General features: G+C 45.1%; 1 protein-coding gene across 1 annotated transcript; it reads right to left on the minus strand.

The window, feature by feature from the left end:
* Positions 1-2076: 2076 nt before the first annotated feature.
* NOB1 (NIN1 (RPN12) binding protein 1 homolog) lies at positions 2077-14236 on the minus strand. The gene is made up of 9 exons (XM_030863504.2): positions 14027-14236; positions 13773-13905; positions 11806-11936; positions 9323-9394; positions 8986-9114; positions 8691-8891; positions 7988-8085; positions 5681-5825; positions 2077-2921 (listed from the first exon to the last, which is right to left on the minus strand). The coding sequence occupies exons 1-9, from the start codon at positions 14087-14089 to the stop codon at positions 2652-2654; spliced, it is 1242 nt and encodes a 413-aa protein (XP_030719364.2). The 5' UTR covers positions 14090-14236; the 3' UTR covers positions 2077-2651.
* Between the last annotated feature and the right edge of the window lie 1184 nt (positions 14237-15420).

Here is a 15420-nt window from a genome sequence, read left to right on the forward strand (position 1 = left end):
GGAGGCACCCTCTTGGGGGCCTCCTTCAAGGGTGGATACGGGGGCCATTCAATTTGGTGTAGAACGATTTGACAAAAACCTTTGAGGACAATCTTTTTTCCAGTGTCCTGGTTGATTGCAAATGAGACACCAATTCTGGGCCAGTGTTTTGTTGATGGACCCCTAGGAGGGCGCAGTGAGGGAGTCCCAGGTGTTTCAGGTTTCTGGTCTTGGAACTGGTTGCAGCTGTGAGGTCACTAACTTGGTCTACTTTTGTTACAGTTTTATAGCTTATTCAGAGTGGAAAGGCAATTCAGATAGAGGACTAATAGACTGAGTACTCAGGGAAAGGAGGACAGAGAGGAGTAGTAGAAGCTACCTCCGTCTTAAAGTCTTTTGTTTTAAGTACCTACTGCACCTTTAATTTTTCATTAGCCTTTTGCAATGACTCTTTCAGTGAAGTTATTTTGCAATCTTAAAGCCTTTCCAAGCCTTCTGCATACCACTTAAAATAAGTGTTCCATTCTTTCAAGTGCACTTCGTAAAGTGAACAAACTTGTGTAATTAGAACATTGCCCATAATAGCCATTGCAACTCTAAATTGCCTTAGTAAGATTTTGCCATTTTAGTAGATATCTACAGCTTCTGGGACCACAGTTCTTAAACATAAAACAAGCAGTTGTGCCAGGTGGTGCATGCTCAGTTCTTTGAAATGTGAAGATCTCATTTCTTTAGTTAAGCCTTGGGTCTCTTGGAGCCAAATTAATACCTAAGAGGGATGTGCCACGGGTCTGGGGATTTTGTGGTGTTTTACAATATACTTCATTGTATGGAAATTTTCTTGAGGTGGCAGGTGACCTAGTGTTGACCTATCCCATTCCATGACCAATTTATCTTAACACAGGATTCTTACAGTTAGATGGCGAGCATTCTATCAGCTTTTAAGTGCTCAACCTGTGCCCACCAATTTTGTGGTTTTGGCTTCAAGATGCCCATTAACAATAGATCTATTATTCCTTTACCCCATATGCACATTAACAGAAACCAACAGTAACCAAGGAAACGGAACTGTGGACACTGCAGTAACCAAGGAGATGGCACTGTGGACTGGCCAAGAGAAGGCCTTAGGTGCTCATCACAAATGGTTCCCAAAGTGGAACTACAGACCGAACCAGCAGAACCCAACAAAAGGGGACTAGTGGGCTTCCCTGGTGGCGCAATGGTTAAGAATCCACCTGTCAATGCAGGGGACACGGGGTTTGAGCCCTGGTCCAGGAAGATCCCACACGCCGCGGAGCAACTAAGCCCATGCGCCACAACTACTGAGCCTGTGCTCTAAAGCCCATGAGCCACAACTACTGAGCCTGTGTGCCACAACTACTGAAGTCCGCGCACCTGGAGCCTGTGCTCTGCGACAAGAGAAGCTGCTGCAATGAGAAGCCCGCGCACTGCAATGAAGAGTAGCCCCTGCTTGCCACAACTAGAGAAAGCCCGCATGCAGCAACGAAGATCCAACACAGCTAAAAATAAATAAATTTAAATAAAAAAGGGGTGGGGACTAACTGAGCCCTCAGACTAACTGAAAGCTGGGGACTTGGGTTCCAGGTGTCAGCTCAAACTGACCCATTAAGCTGTGTCCTGGGACCACAGACTAACCAAGGGCTAAGGACTGGTGCTCTGTTAGAGACTCCTGTCAGTCTAGACCAACCCATAAATCCTGGACTGGAAAGCCAATTAGACCAGGAGCTCAATGTAGAGAGTGGAGTTCGTATCAAGAGGAACTTACCCACGGCCCTCAGAAACAGTGACAAAGAAAGAGAACTCAGGGACTTCCCTGGCGGTCCAGTGATTAAGACTCTGCACTTCCACTGCAGGGGTCACAAGTTCAATCCCTGGTCAGGGAACTAAGATCCCACATACTGCACAGCCTGGCCAAAAAAAAAAAAAAAGAACTCAAAGCATTTGTGGATATCAACACGTGTATTTCTTGTTGTCTATGAAGTCATCAGGAGTCTTCAGATCCCACCACTACTACCAAAACTTAAAATACAAAATTCAACTGGGTAAATTTTAAAGCTCTTATTGGCTTTATTTAATGATTCATGAATCAGGCAGCATCCCATCTAGCACAAAGAAAGGAGCTCCAAGGAGCTGTACAAAATAAAGGACTTTTATAGGTAGAAGGAGTTACTGAGTCCAAGCTCATACTGCTCACCGCATGACAGGCCAATAAATCAAGAGACAAGTTGTTGGGGCAAGGAACAGCAACTTTATTCGGAAAGCCAGCAGACCAAGAAGATGGTGGACTCCTGTCCCAAAGAACCATCTTACCTGAGTCAGAATTCAGGCTTCTTTTATACTAAAGAGGGAAGGGGTGTGGCTGGTTGTTGCAAACTTCTTGGTGCTGGAATCCTTTGCTCTTGCAGCTGTCCATGTCCAAGTAGGTCAGGTCACAATGTTCACATAAACCTCCTGGATACACACAGGCCAAGGGATGGCGGGTTCCACCACAAACCCAACCCGAGGCACCACAGTGAGTCCTGGGGCAGCACTATGGAAGCCAGGCCTCTTCTGTGTCCAAGTGGTTGTGGAGTTGGCACAGCTGGGGACCTGAGACATGGGTCTCCTGGGCAGTCACAGCATCAGTCCAGCTTGCCTGTGGAGCTCATGCTTCACCTTTTCTTCACAAACTTCTTTCTGGAAGCATTGGGATTTAACCGTCTCTTGCCGGCTCCCAAGGTGCTGTCTCGGACCTGCAAGGTAGCTGACCGGCTGGAGATGTCATTCTCTGCAAAGGGAGACACCCCAGCTATGTAGTCAGGGGCAAACACGTCAGTTTTCTGCCTGGCCTTTCGGGAAAGTCGCAGCTGAGGGAAGCGCTGGTCCTCGGTCAGGTGGGGGTTGATGGCGTACTTGCCCCCTTTGGGAGTGGGGAGTGAATACTGCAAATAAGACGAGGAAAGGCCGTTAGGAGGACGGGGATTCGTATTTATACACATCAGATCCTGTTACGTAAAGCTTACCTGACAACTCTGCACGCAGGCAGACGACACCAACGGAGTCTATCGTCACTGCCTACTGTGCACTGAGTACATGACATGCATCTTCCCACTTGAGCCTACTCTCACCTCACAGATGAAAAGCAACACGGTATTGTGACTACATTCCCTCAACAAAAGACGGAAAAAATTACACTAAAACACAGAACCCTAGTAGGCAGGTACCATTTTCATAATGGTATAGGTTAGCACTTCTGAAATAACCACACACACACACACACACACACACACACACACACACACTCCAGTTGAACAAAATTATAATTATGGAAAATGGTGTTATGAAGGGTGTTATGGATATTAGAGGGAGGGCTAGAATGAACTCTGGTGTTGAACTGAATCTGAAGTTATAAATTCAATTTTTAATACAGATAAGAGAAAAAGTATTAATATGTGTATTTATATATAATATTTCCCATCTTTGTCCACTGTGGACCTAGAATTAATGCCACCCTAGGACAATAAGCATACCCACTGTCCAGTGCCCAGATCTTTGCTTCTAAAAACTTAAGAGCTCCTTAGAGAAATGGCTGATTCCAGGGCACAGGCAGGGAAGTATAAGAGTCGGAACAGCTTGCTGTGCCAGAAAGTAAAATTGTTCAAAGAATAACTGGGGCACATCAGAAAGACACAGAAGCCATCCTGAAGGGGCTCCATGAACAGTTTGAGTATCAAAATAAATAAGGATAGCAATGGATCACAGCCTACAGACTACAATAAAAATACATACGACCACACTCATATAAATGATATATGGGAAAGTTCCTCTTTACAGCAGAATGGCAAGTAATAAATATGGAGAAGAAATGATGCAATTAGAAAATCACCATTTGGCAACCTTCATTGTAAAAACTGATTCAGATGACTTTAACCAGTAGAAGTTTGATGAGAAACAGTATTCACACAGTATCAGACTATCTTTCTCTAAGTTACTTATTAATCACGGATAATAACCTTACAGGAAATTTGGTAATCTTGGTTTTGTTAATTATATTGTGGTTACACAAGAAACCTCCAACTAAGTGATCAAAGTTATTATCAGCAGTAAATTGGACACAGCCTGAATCTAACCAGGAGGAAACACCAGACAAACCCAAGGTAAAGGAGAGTCTACAAAGTAACTGCTTTGTACTCTTCAAAACTGTTCAAAACTGTCAAGGTCATGAAAGACAGCAGACCTGAGAAACTACTTCAGTTTAAAAGAGACTAAGGAGATAGGACAATGAAATGCAACAGTGAAATGCAACATGTGATCCTAGACTGGATCCTGGACCCCAAACAAACCCCCTTCTCTTGCTGTAAAAGAAATCTGTGGCAAAGTTTGAGTATGGTCTAAGGACTCCCCTGGCAGTCCAGTGGTTAAGACTCTGCACTTCCAATGCAGGGGGCATGGGTTCGATCCTTAGTTGGGGAACTAAGATCCCATGTGCCACGTGGCACAGCCAGAAAAAAAAAAAAGTCTGGAGCTTCCCTGGTGGCGCAGTGGTTGAGAGTCTGCCTGCTAATGCAGGGGACACAGGTTCGAGCCCTGGTCTGGGAAGATCCCACATGCCGTGGAGCAACTAGGCCCATGAGCCACAACTACTGAGCCTGTGCGTCTGGAGCCTGTGCTCCGCAACAAGAGAGGCCACGATAGTGAGAGGCCTGCGCAGCGCGATGAAGAGTGGCCCCCGCTTGCCACAACTAGAGAAAGCCCTCACACAGAAACGAAGACCCAACACAGCAAAATAAATAAATTAATTAATAAACTCAAAAAAAAAAAAAAGTCTGAATATGGTTCATAGATTAGATAGTATTGAAGTAATGTTAACTTCTTGGTTTTGGTAATTGTATTGTGGGTATCTAAGACGAAGTCCTTGTTTCAGGAAACACACACTGAAGTATCTAGGTGCAAAAGGGCGTCATGCACAATTTACTCTCAGATGGTTTAGGGGAAAAGAAAAAATATAAATGATAAAGCAAATATAGTGAATGATTAAATTGGGAAATCTAAGTGAAAGCTAAATGGGAATTATTTGTACTATTTTTGGCAACTTTTTATTAAAAAAAAAAAACTACGAGATACCATTAAAAAAAATTATTTCAAAATAGAAAGTTAAAAAAAAAAAACAACCTTTCTAACGTTAGTGGCATGCACCATACCTGGAGAACTCAGAGCCAGGTCAGCCACACTCATACTTGCCTGCCTGTCAACCCTTCTCTCCTGATTCCTCAAAACAAATCCACCCCACTGTGTATCCAGCCCAGGACTCTCTTGTGCTGAGTATTTACACAACCTTCCCTTGTGGTTCTTGAAGCTTCTAGACATTCTACCCATCCTCAAATTCCCACACAAATCCATCCTCCACCGTCCTGCAAACCATCCCTCTTTGACCCCACATATATTTGGCCCTTGCTTTTTACCGTGTGGAATTACTGGTTATTTCTCCTTAGACTGCAAACTCCTCAAAAACCTCCCAGGGAGGTTGAGTTGTGAGCTCTCCCCACCTGCCTTGGTCCCTGGATCACAGGCTTTCAATAACTATCTTTAGAAACCAGGAGGGTCTGTTTGTCCTCTCTGATCATTTCGATCCTGGTGCTAAAAGGTCTCGCTTCCCCGACCTGGGCCCTGCCGTTAGGGGAGCGGGAGATGCGCCACTCACCCGGAGGCCCCGAGGATTCAGCACCTTAGGGTTGCGGGAAAAGTGCATGCGCAGGGTTCCATCGTCGCTGACGGTCACAGACACCTTCTTCAGTGTCTTGTTTCCACACTGTGCACAGAACACTCTGCTCATGTCAGATGTTGTCCTGCAGAAACAAAGGAGATGCATCACACTGGAGCCAGAGGCAGCAAACCCCATCCCCAGAGCGCAAGGTGAGTCTCGGGCCTCAGAGGAGGAGACACAAGAAATGGGGACAGGCTGGACTGCACCGCACACATCCCAGACCAAGGCCACCTGCCCTCACGCTGCTGATATAAGCACACTGCTGCTGCACGGCTCCCACGGCAAAGGTAAATGACATAAGGAGCAAGTTAGTAAGTAAGAAAACTGAGCAGAATGTTGTTACAGTAATAATGAACTCTTACTGAATTTTGTTAGGCATTATTCCACAAGTTTAACGTCAAAATAACCCTATGAAGTTGATATATCTCCATTTTACGGATGGGGAAACGAAGGCAAGGTAAGGTAGCTTGCTCAAGGTCACAGAGCTAGTAAGTGGCAGGTATAAGCCCAGGGAATCTGGCTCCAGAGTCAGTGCTCTTACCACCACCATACTTTCTCAAGGGTCATATTATTACATTACTCAACTATTTCTGAATACCTTGTGCCCAAGTATCAGCCTAGGCATTAAGCCAGGAGGTGGCTCTGGAGGTGCTGAGAATTTACTAACCAACAGGATACACTATCAAAGCTGCTATGACTGAATGGGTGTGGGTGCTGAGGCAGACCCACAGGCCTTGCCTCTCTCGCACCCGCTCAAGGCCCAACGATGGACCTGAACAGGCAAAGCTGCTGTTGTCAGGGACCAAGCAGGAGCCCTGGTGTCTGTCCTTGAGGAATTCTCCCTCAGTTCCCAGTGGTAAGGACACAAGAGCTGCGTGAAACTGCCAGAGAAGCCAAGCCCTTTCCTGAAGTCTCTGCAAGTGAACTAAGCAACAGGGGCTAGGAAATAATTATTTTGTGCAAGAAACCACTCAGTCACTGGGGTTAATCTAACAAGAATGGAGAACATTTCCAAGTGTTTCTAAGAACGAATGTTAATTTGAGGAACTTAGAGCTTTTGTAACAAAGGACAATGGGGGAAATGAGATTTCATGAAGCAAAAAGCTTTACCGACATGAGCCTGGCACGTTTACACACTAAAGATTCAAAGAATGCAGAGGCAGTTTTGAGGAGTGGCTCCCCAGCAGACCTGCAGAGGACGGTAACAGAGATGGGCCCCGAGCCACGTGGGGGAGGGCTTCATCCAGGCTACTCCACCGTCAGTGGAACAGCACTGGGGACACAGGGAGAGACACCTTACTGCTTCGGAAAGCAGTGCACACAGGCCTCCACAGTAAGGGGCTCCACCAGATACCTGACATGATGGCTACCATGTCTAGACTGAATCTGTGGAAAGGCTGGAAGCCACCAAGTTCCCAGGGCCACGCTTCACTCAACAGCAGGGCTGCAGTACAGTCTCTTCCATTCCAACCAGATCTCGGATCTGGGGGCCTTTCCACACAACACCAGCCCTCACCACGAGAAAAACCAATTCATGAGGCAGAAAAGAAATGGGGAGGAGTGCATGGTCAGTGAACTAAACAGTTCACCTCAATGGAGCACTTCCTATGCGCCAGACAAGCACTCTTTTATGTGACGATCTCCCTAGTTCCTCACAACCACCTTTCTAATTTTACGTAAGAAGAATCTGAGGTACAGAGAAGCTGACCAACTTCTGCAAAGTCACACAGCTACTAGGAGACAGAATCTGGATTGGAACCCACATAGTGTGGATCCAGAGTCCACTTTTTTTTTAAACAGAAAATTTCAAACATGAAGTAAACCAAAGAGCACAATGAACCCTCATGGACCCATCACCCAGCTTCATCTCTACCCTCACCCATTCCTCCCACTTCTGTTTTATTTCAAAGCAAGTCCCAGACATTATCCCATCCATAAACATTTTGGCACTTACTGCTAAACGACTAGGGCTCTTTGCTCCAGAACCCACACCCTTAATCCTAAACACAAAGGTAGGGACAAAAAACACCCGCCCTGGCTTTGTCAGGTGGGAGGTCACTGGCCACCTCTGTCCCAGGGCTTTCAGTGCCCTGGTGGGGGCAGAACCTGGCCCAAGTAGGAAAGACAAGGTGGAGGGAATGCCTGTACACAAGGCAAGGTTCTCCTTCAAGAAGTCTCTAGAAGGTTTAGGAACAGAGGAGTGTTCAACAGAGGGGCACTGAGCCCAGGTTATTGGCTACATACTTGAAACAGCCGTGGCAGCGCAAGATGTAGCTCCGGGCCTCGCGGATCAGCATGCCGTTCACGGCCAGCACATGCAGCCCCATCTGGAGCAGGACATTCTGCAACCAACAAGTTAAAGAGAAACTGAACTCATAGCAAAACGAAGAATTGTTTAATATCTGCATAATCACAGTTAAAAGAACTTCCCAAACCCTGGTTTGGCTCATAAAGGGCTTCTGCTAAAGAAAAGCAAGCTTAGGATACCTCTCAAGTCATGTAAACTAGGACAAGGACCCAGATTTTTCTTCTCTCAGGTGCCATGGACCGAGAACATCATTTCGCCAAGGCCTCCTTTAGCAATCTCTCTTAACAGAGACATTTATTGTGTGAGAGCAAATATACTCATTTCTGGACTCAAAACCTCTACAGTCTCCAAATACTTAACTGAGCACAGGACGTTACACACACTGAAAGAAAAGCAGCAACAGATCATGAATACTGAACATCAGAAATTTAATACACCACATACATTCTGTAGGTATACTATGATTCCCTAACCTCCAAGCAAAACTAAAAATTACCAAAGAACACAGGCAAAGTTTCTAGAGCCAGGAAAAGAAGCATTACACAACAGTCCTGTACACACCCCCAAACCTCCAAAGGACCACTGCCTGTAACGGGTACGACACCAAGCCCAGGGCCAGCCAATGCCCATTCCACCCACCTGCATGGCGAAGTCTGTAGTCACACAGCCGACCCGCACATCCTTCGGGATGGCACACTGCTGCATCTCCTGCTGGACCTGCTTGATGTTGCTGGGGGTTATCCACCCACCCCCGTCATCATCACTGTCTTGGTCCTTCCTTTCTTCAAATCCATTCTCTTCGTTCTCTTCCTCACTTGGAATAGCCTCACCTTTGTCAATCTGAAACGTTAACAGAATTCAAACTTCTCGCCCAAAGGAGCAGCTGGGAGACGCTAGTCTCTTGTCATCAGGAGATCATAAAGCAGGGCCTTACCAGCAGCTCCTGCAGTTCATGATCAATATTAGGCAAAGGATTTCTCCAGAACACAAAGGAACTGAATTCTAGGTCCTCAGGCTCACCGACTGGGTGTCCATGTTCTACTGTTCCTCGTGCGGGTTTAGGCTGAAGTTAAAAGAAAAATAATTTTAAAACCTGAAAATTGAGAGGGTTATAAATGAAATGATATACGATATACAAGCCAGATCAGACAAGGATGGACAAACTATGCTATCTGTCTAGGTAAATTTGGTTCCCTCTAAACAAACAATTTGTGGAGATCTGACATGTAACAGAAAAGAGCATGAAGAGCCTGGCCTGTCTAAGAAATTACCTTTGAGGGCAGATGGAAACCAGAAATGTGTAGAGGAGTTTCTGGGTGCTGAATTGATGAACTCACTTTAACCTTTAAAAAGAAAAGAAAAAAGTGACAGCTCTAAGCAAAGAAATGCAGGTTGAAAATTCAACATGGAAGAGTAATTTAAAAAACAGAAAACAAAATACTTCCCCCTGGTTATTGAAATAAAAGATATTCAATGTTTTTTAAAAAGTGGGAAACATAAAAATATATGTAAAAATTTAAAAAAAAATAAATTTATTTTTATTTTTGGCTGCGTTGGGTCTTTGTTGCTGCCTTTTCTCTAGTTGCGGTGAGCAGGGGCTACTCTTCATTGCAGTGCGCGGGCTTCTCACTGCAGTGGTTTCTCTTGTTGCGGAGCATGGGCTCTGGAGTGCAGGCTCAGTAGTTGTGGTGCACGGGCTCAGTAGCTCTGCGGCATGTGGGCTCTTCCCAGACCAGGGCTGAACCCGTGTCCCCTGCATTGGCAGGCGGATTTTTAACCACTGAGCCACCAGGGAAGCCCGTAAAGAATTATTCAGGGATTCCACTACTACCGAATAACCACTTTAGGACATTTCTTTTTTGTCCCTAGACATAAAGGTTTAATGAACATCATTATATGTAAAACTTGGAAGTATCTTTGGTTATATCCTTAGGATAAATGCCTAAGAGTGGAATTGCTGGGTCAAAAGACAGGCTGTTTTAAAGCTTCTGATACAAAACAGCTAATTCCTGCCCAAAAGACTGCAGGAAAGGGCAATTTTTAGGAATCTCAAATTGACAGAAGCCAAAGCAGAAACCCAGCTGAGCCACAAAGTCATAGTTTATATGAAACTATTCCCTTCACTCCCATCGCCCCAAAACATTCTGGTGACATACAGATGTCTATATTTTAGGCATCACTTTTAGACTTCTTGGATTGGAGGACTCTACACTTGGTTGAAAACAAGTGAAGGCAGTTCTGACTAGAATAGAATCATGAGCCCACTACAGTTTTGATGACCTTAGACAGCGGAGATCAAGTAATTCTTTGCAAACACTACTTGAAATTACTTATTACAGTATAAGGTTAATAATCTATCTTTCAAAATCCTCTGGCCTAGAAACAGGCAATGGGGTCCAGGCACAAAACCATTAGTCTCTTCAACTTAGCCAAGATGGACAAGTCCCTAAAAGCACAACAGGAACCCAGAATTTTGAAGGTAGCAAGAGTTGAAAAAAATGGTAATCATTTAAAGTGTTCTTTCTTGCTTCCTTCTGGAAAAGAATTCTATTTTTAAAAAACTAGTGAGAGGGGCTTCCCTGATGGCGCAGTGGTTAAGAATCTGCCTGCCAATGCAGGAGACACAGGTTCAAGCCCTGGTCCAGAAAGATCCCACATGCCATGGAGCAACTAAGCCCGTGCACCACAACTACTGAGCCTGTGCTCTAGAGCCCGTGAGCCACAACTACTGAGGCTTGCGCACCTAGAGCCCGTACACCGCAATGAGGAGCAGCCCCCGCTCGCCACAACTAGAGAAACCCTGCCCGCAGCAACAAAGACCCAACACAGCCAAAAAAAATGAGAATATTTTTACTCTTTCTGCATTTTATTATTTTAATTTAGTTTATCTATTTGGTTGCACCAGGTCTTAGTTGCGACAGGCGGGCTCCTTAGTTGTGGCATGCAAATTCTTAGTTGCAGCATGGGGATCTAGTTCCCTGAGCAGGGACTGAACCTGGACCCCCTGCACTGGGAGTGTGGAGTCTTAACTACTGTGCCAGCAGGGAAGTCCCTGCATTTTTAAATTTAACTAACGTTACCAAGAACCTACAGGTCAAGACTGAGACATGTTTGCTAATTGCAACGTATGAACCTTATCTGGATCCTGATCCAAACAAGTAAACTATTAAAAAATTTTTATAAAATAATTGAGAAATGTGAACACAGATTGGATATTTGATGATATCAGGGAATTACTACTAATTTTGTGTAGGTGTAATATTGGTTTTGTGGTTATTTTTTTTAGAGACATACCTTATCTTTAGAGACACACCAAGAAATATCTATCAGTGAAATGTTAGGCTGTCTGAGTTCAAAATATTCAGGGCTGGGGTCGGGTAAAGATGAAAACAGATCATGAGTTGACAACTGTGGAGGCAGGATGATGGGGACACTGGGTCCATTATACTATTCCCTCTACTTCTGTACATCTGATAGTTCTCATAATAAAAAAGTTAAAACAGGGCTTCCCTGGTGGCGCAGTGGTTGAGAGTCCGTCTGCCGATGCAGGGGACACGGGTTTGTGCCCCAGTCCAGGAAGAGCCCACATGCCGCGGAGTGGCTGGGCCCATGAGCCATGGCCGCTGAGCCTGCGCGTCCGGAGCCTGTGCTCCGCAACGGGAGAGGCCACAACAGTGAGAGGCCCACGTACCGCAAAAAAAAAAAAAAAAAAAAAAAGTTAAAACAGATAAAACCAACTATCTTTCTTATTTACCTTTTCTGGTTCTTGTTTTAGGTGAGACACCCCAACAAACTCTGCTTCCAGCTGGTAGGTAAGTGCCAGTACTTGGATATCTGTGGCAGAGAGGCTGGGATAGTCTCCAGTTTTCTTTGAAAACTCAGTCACTGTAAACAAGAGATTCCCAACTTCAGTTAAAAGCAAAGAGCTATATGACCTTGGATAACCATAATGAAAGTATGAAAAGAACTTAGGATCAGTATCCCAAGAAAAACAGAAGCCCCAAATCTTTTTTTTTTTTAAACTGAAGTATAGTTGATTTACAATGTTGTTAATTACTGCTGCACAGCAAAGTAATTCAGTTATACATATACATACATTCCTTTTTAAAATATTCTTTTCCATTATGGTTATCATTGGATATTGAATATAGCTGTCTGTGCTATACAGTAGCACCTTGTTGTTTATCCATTTTATATATAAAAGCTTACATCTGCTCACCCCAACCTCCCCCTTGGCAACCAGAAGTCTGTTCTCTATGTCTGTGATTCTGTTTCTATTTCAAAAAGGTTCATTTGCGTCATATTTTAGATTCCACATATAAGTCATATCATATGGTTATTTGTCTTTCTCTTTCTGACTTCACTTAGTATGATAATCTCTAGTTACATCCATGTTGCTGCAAATGGCATTATTTCGTTCTTTTTTATGGCTGAGTAGTATTCCATTGTATACATGTACCATATCTTCTTTATCTGTTCATCATCAATGGACATTTAGGTTGTTTCCATGTCTTGGCTATTGTGAATAGTGCTGCTATGAATATAGGAGTGCATGTATCTTTTTGAATTACTATAGTTTTGTCTGGATATATGCCCAGGAGTGGGAATGTTTCAGCCCAATTTTATGAAGTACGTACTGTTAGTGTTTCCTCAGAAAGATTAAGTAACCTGTCAAAGATCACACAGCTAGGATGCTGGAGAAAGCTAAAGAAGTCACAAATAGTGTAGGTAACAACATCTCCATTATCAGGCCTTTAAACCCTAAAACACTTCCAACCACCTAGGTCCTTTCCTGGGCAGGATCATCGCCTTGATCCCTAACAAGAGAACAACGCTGACTCCTAAGCCAAGTGAGAGTTGTTTAGTTTTCTTTCAGGACTAATGTAAGGCCTAAAAGCCATCCCTTTTTCTGACTTGAGGCTGGCCTCCATATCCAAAACAGTCATCACTCTTATCTACTGAAAAGAAATGGGCGAGAGTAAGAGACCTGGGTTCTTCCATTTTTTAAAAAATCTTTTTAACATCTTTATTGGAGTATAATTGCTTTACAATGGTTAGTTTCTGCTGTATAACAAAGTGAATCAGCTATACATATACATATATCCCCATATCTCCTCCCTCTTGCAGCTCCCTCCCATCTTCTATTTTTAATCCAAACAAATTTACTGAATACTTGCAAAGTGCCGGACACTGTGCTGAGTGACATTATTCCTCATTTAATGCTCCCAGCAACCCCTCGGGTAGGTACTGTTAATCCCATTTTACAGATGGAGGCAACCGAGGCCTAGAGCATCTGAGTGATATTCCCAGGGGCACATAACTAGTAACTGGCAAGGCCTGGCTGACTCATGACCCAGAACTCCTCTCTCCCACCACGGTCTCCTAGACCGTGGAGTTTCTTTTATTTACTTATTTTTTGAATTTTATTTATTTTTTTATACAGCAGGTTCTTATTAGTTATCCATTTTATACATATTAGTGTATACATGTCAATCCCAATCTCCCAATTCATCCCACCACCACTATCACCACCACCCCCTGCCACTTTCCTCCCTTGGTGTCCATACGTTTGTTCTCTCCATCTGTGTCTCTATTTCTGCCCGACCGTACAGTTTCTAAATCAACTCTGATAAAGTATCCAGACTCCGATTAGAACCAGAGCAGGTTCAGTCAGCAACCCGGGAACCAGCTTCGCCATTAACACCGGGCAGAGACACTCACCCAGCCGCACGTATTCCGGGAAGGGCTCCCTGAAACGCATCTCGTAGGGCAGGACTGCGAGCCGCCTGCGCGTGGCCTTATCCCGAATCTCGCTGACCACATCCCGAATGGTGTAGATGTTCTTCCCGATGTCCTGAGGAGAGATCGGCCCAACTCATACCCGTCCGCACCACGCAGCGCGCTGCACGATTTCCCAAGCTCCTTTAGGGGCCACCAGCCCAGACCCCGCTCCTCTCCGCCGGAGCTCCCTGTACCTGTAGAGCCGCGTCCCGCAGGAAAGCCCCTGCATCGGCTACAACGTGCTCCACCGGCGCCATCTTGGTCCATCGAGGCCGGAGCGTGCATGCGCATGCAGATTGCGCCCGCCCCTCTGTCCCGATCTGGGCATCTGGGAGCCGGGAAGAGCAGCCGCGGCTAGGCCCCGTCTCCTGGCGGCCGCCGCAGCATCTTCCGGCTCAGGGCTCTCCGAGCGCATGCGCGGTGAGGCCGCCAGCTCTGCCTGGGAGGTGTGGGCGGGGTCAAACCTTGGGAGGGGCGGGGGCCACCCGAGGAAATTCGCTTTGGCGTCTGCTCCTTAGCGCCTTCTTTACGCTTAAATGCAAATAGTCTGTATTAGTTTCATTGTTAAGAGTCAATCAATACAGATGCCCTAATTTAAAGATCACAACAACCCTATGAAATAGGTACTATTTTACGGGTAAGGGGTAGCTACTCAAGAAAACTAGTCCCAGCTAACATGGGTAGTTAGTGAGGTATCGAGATTAACACTGAAACAAACCGACTCAGAGCCGCTTTCTTACTACTGTGTCATACCGACCGCTGCTTGCTTACTTACCCCCGCTTCATTTTGAGCAACTTGGGTCCAGGATCTCTTACGCCACTTACATAAGGCTCATAATTACTTGCTGAGATTTCATAATTATGAGATCTGGTCTATTAGAAATTCATGCTGGCGAATTTTGGCTGAATGATGACTTGAGTTTTCAGTCATCCATCTTCAGAGGTGTTGAGTTATTCTAAACTTTCTTTGTCAAGTCTTCACTCTAGTTTTTACCCCTTGGTTATAATTTTTTTTTTTTTTCTTTTCTGTACGCGGGCCTCTCACTGTTGTGGCCTCTCCCGTTGTGGAGCACAGGCTCCGGACGCGCAGGCTCAGCGGCCATGGCTCACGGGCCTAGCCGCTCCGCGGCATGTGGGATCTTCCCGGACCGGGGCACGAACCCGTGTCCCCTACATTGGCAGGCGGACTCTCAACCACTGCGCCACCAGGGAAGCCCACCCTTTGGTTATACTTTATCCATCGTACTTCCAAAAATTGTTCACTGCCCTCGGGGGTCTTTTAATAGGTGCCCAAATCCCTTTTCCTTCCCCAGATGTCTCCATTTTTTTTTTTTTTTTTCTTTTTTGTGGGATCTTAGTTCCCCAACCAGGGATCGAACCCCGGCCCCAGCAGTGAAAGGGCCGAATCCTAAGTGCCTAGACCGCCAGGGAATTCCCTATCATATCAATTTTTTTGTTCTTATTTCTCTATACTTTCAGTTTCTCTGCAGAATTTTACAATGCTGACCATTTCCTCTTTCTGGACTGTCTCCTTGCCTCACTTTGGTGTTACATCACTATCCTGGTCCCGCTGTGTCTCTGATGATCT

The sequence above is a fragment of the Globicephala melas genome, chromosome 19, assembly GCF_963455315.2.
Source record: "Globicephala melas chromosome 19, mGloMel1.2, whole genome shotgun sequence".
Classification (NCBI taxonomy): domain Eukaryota; kingdom Metazoa; phylum Chordata; class Mammalia; order Artiodactyla; family Delphinidae; genus Globicephala; species Globicephala melas.

Excerpts from the sequence above, each read along its gene's own strand:
- NOB1 (XM_030863504.2), bottom strand. The coding sequence starts at position 14,089 with ATGGCGCCGGTGGAGCACGTTGTAGCCGATGCAGGGGCTTTCCTGCGG. Across the intron at positions 9,115-9,322 it reads GTTTCCATCTGCCCTCAAAG|CCTAAACCCGCACGAGGAAC; the intron begins GTAATTTCTTAG and ends TTTTAACTTCAG. Across the intron at positions 5,826-7,987 it reads CGCTGCCACGGCTGTTTCAA|GACAACATCTGACATGAGCA; the intron begins GTATGTAGCCAA and ends TTGTTTCTGCAG.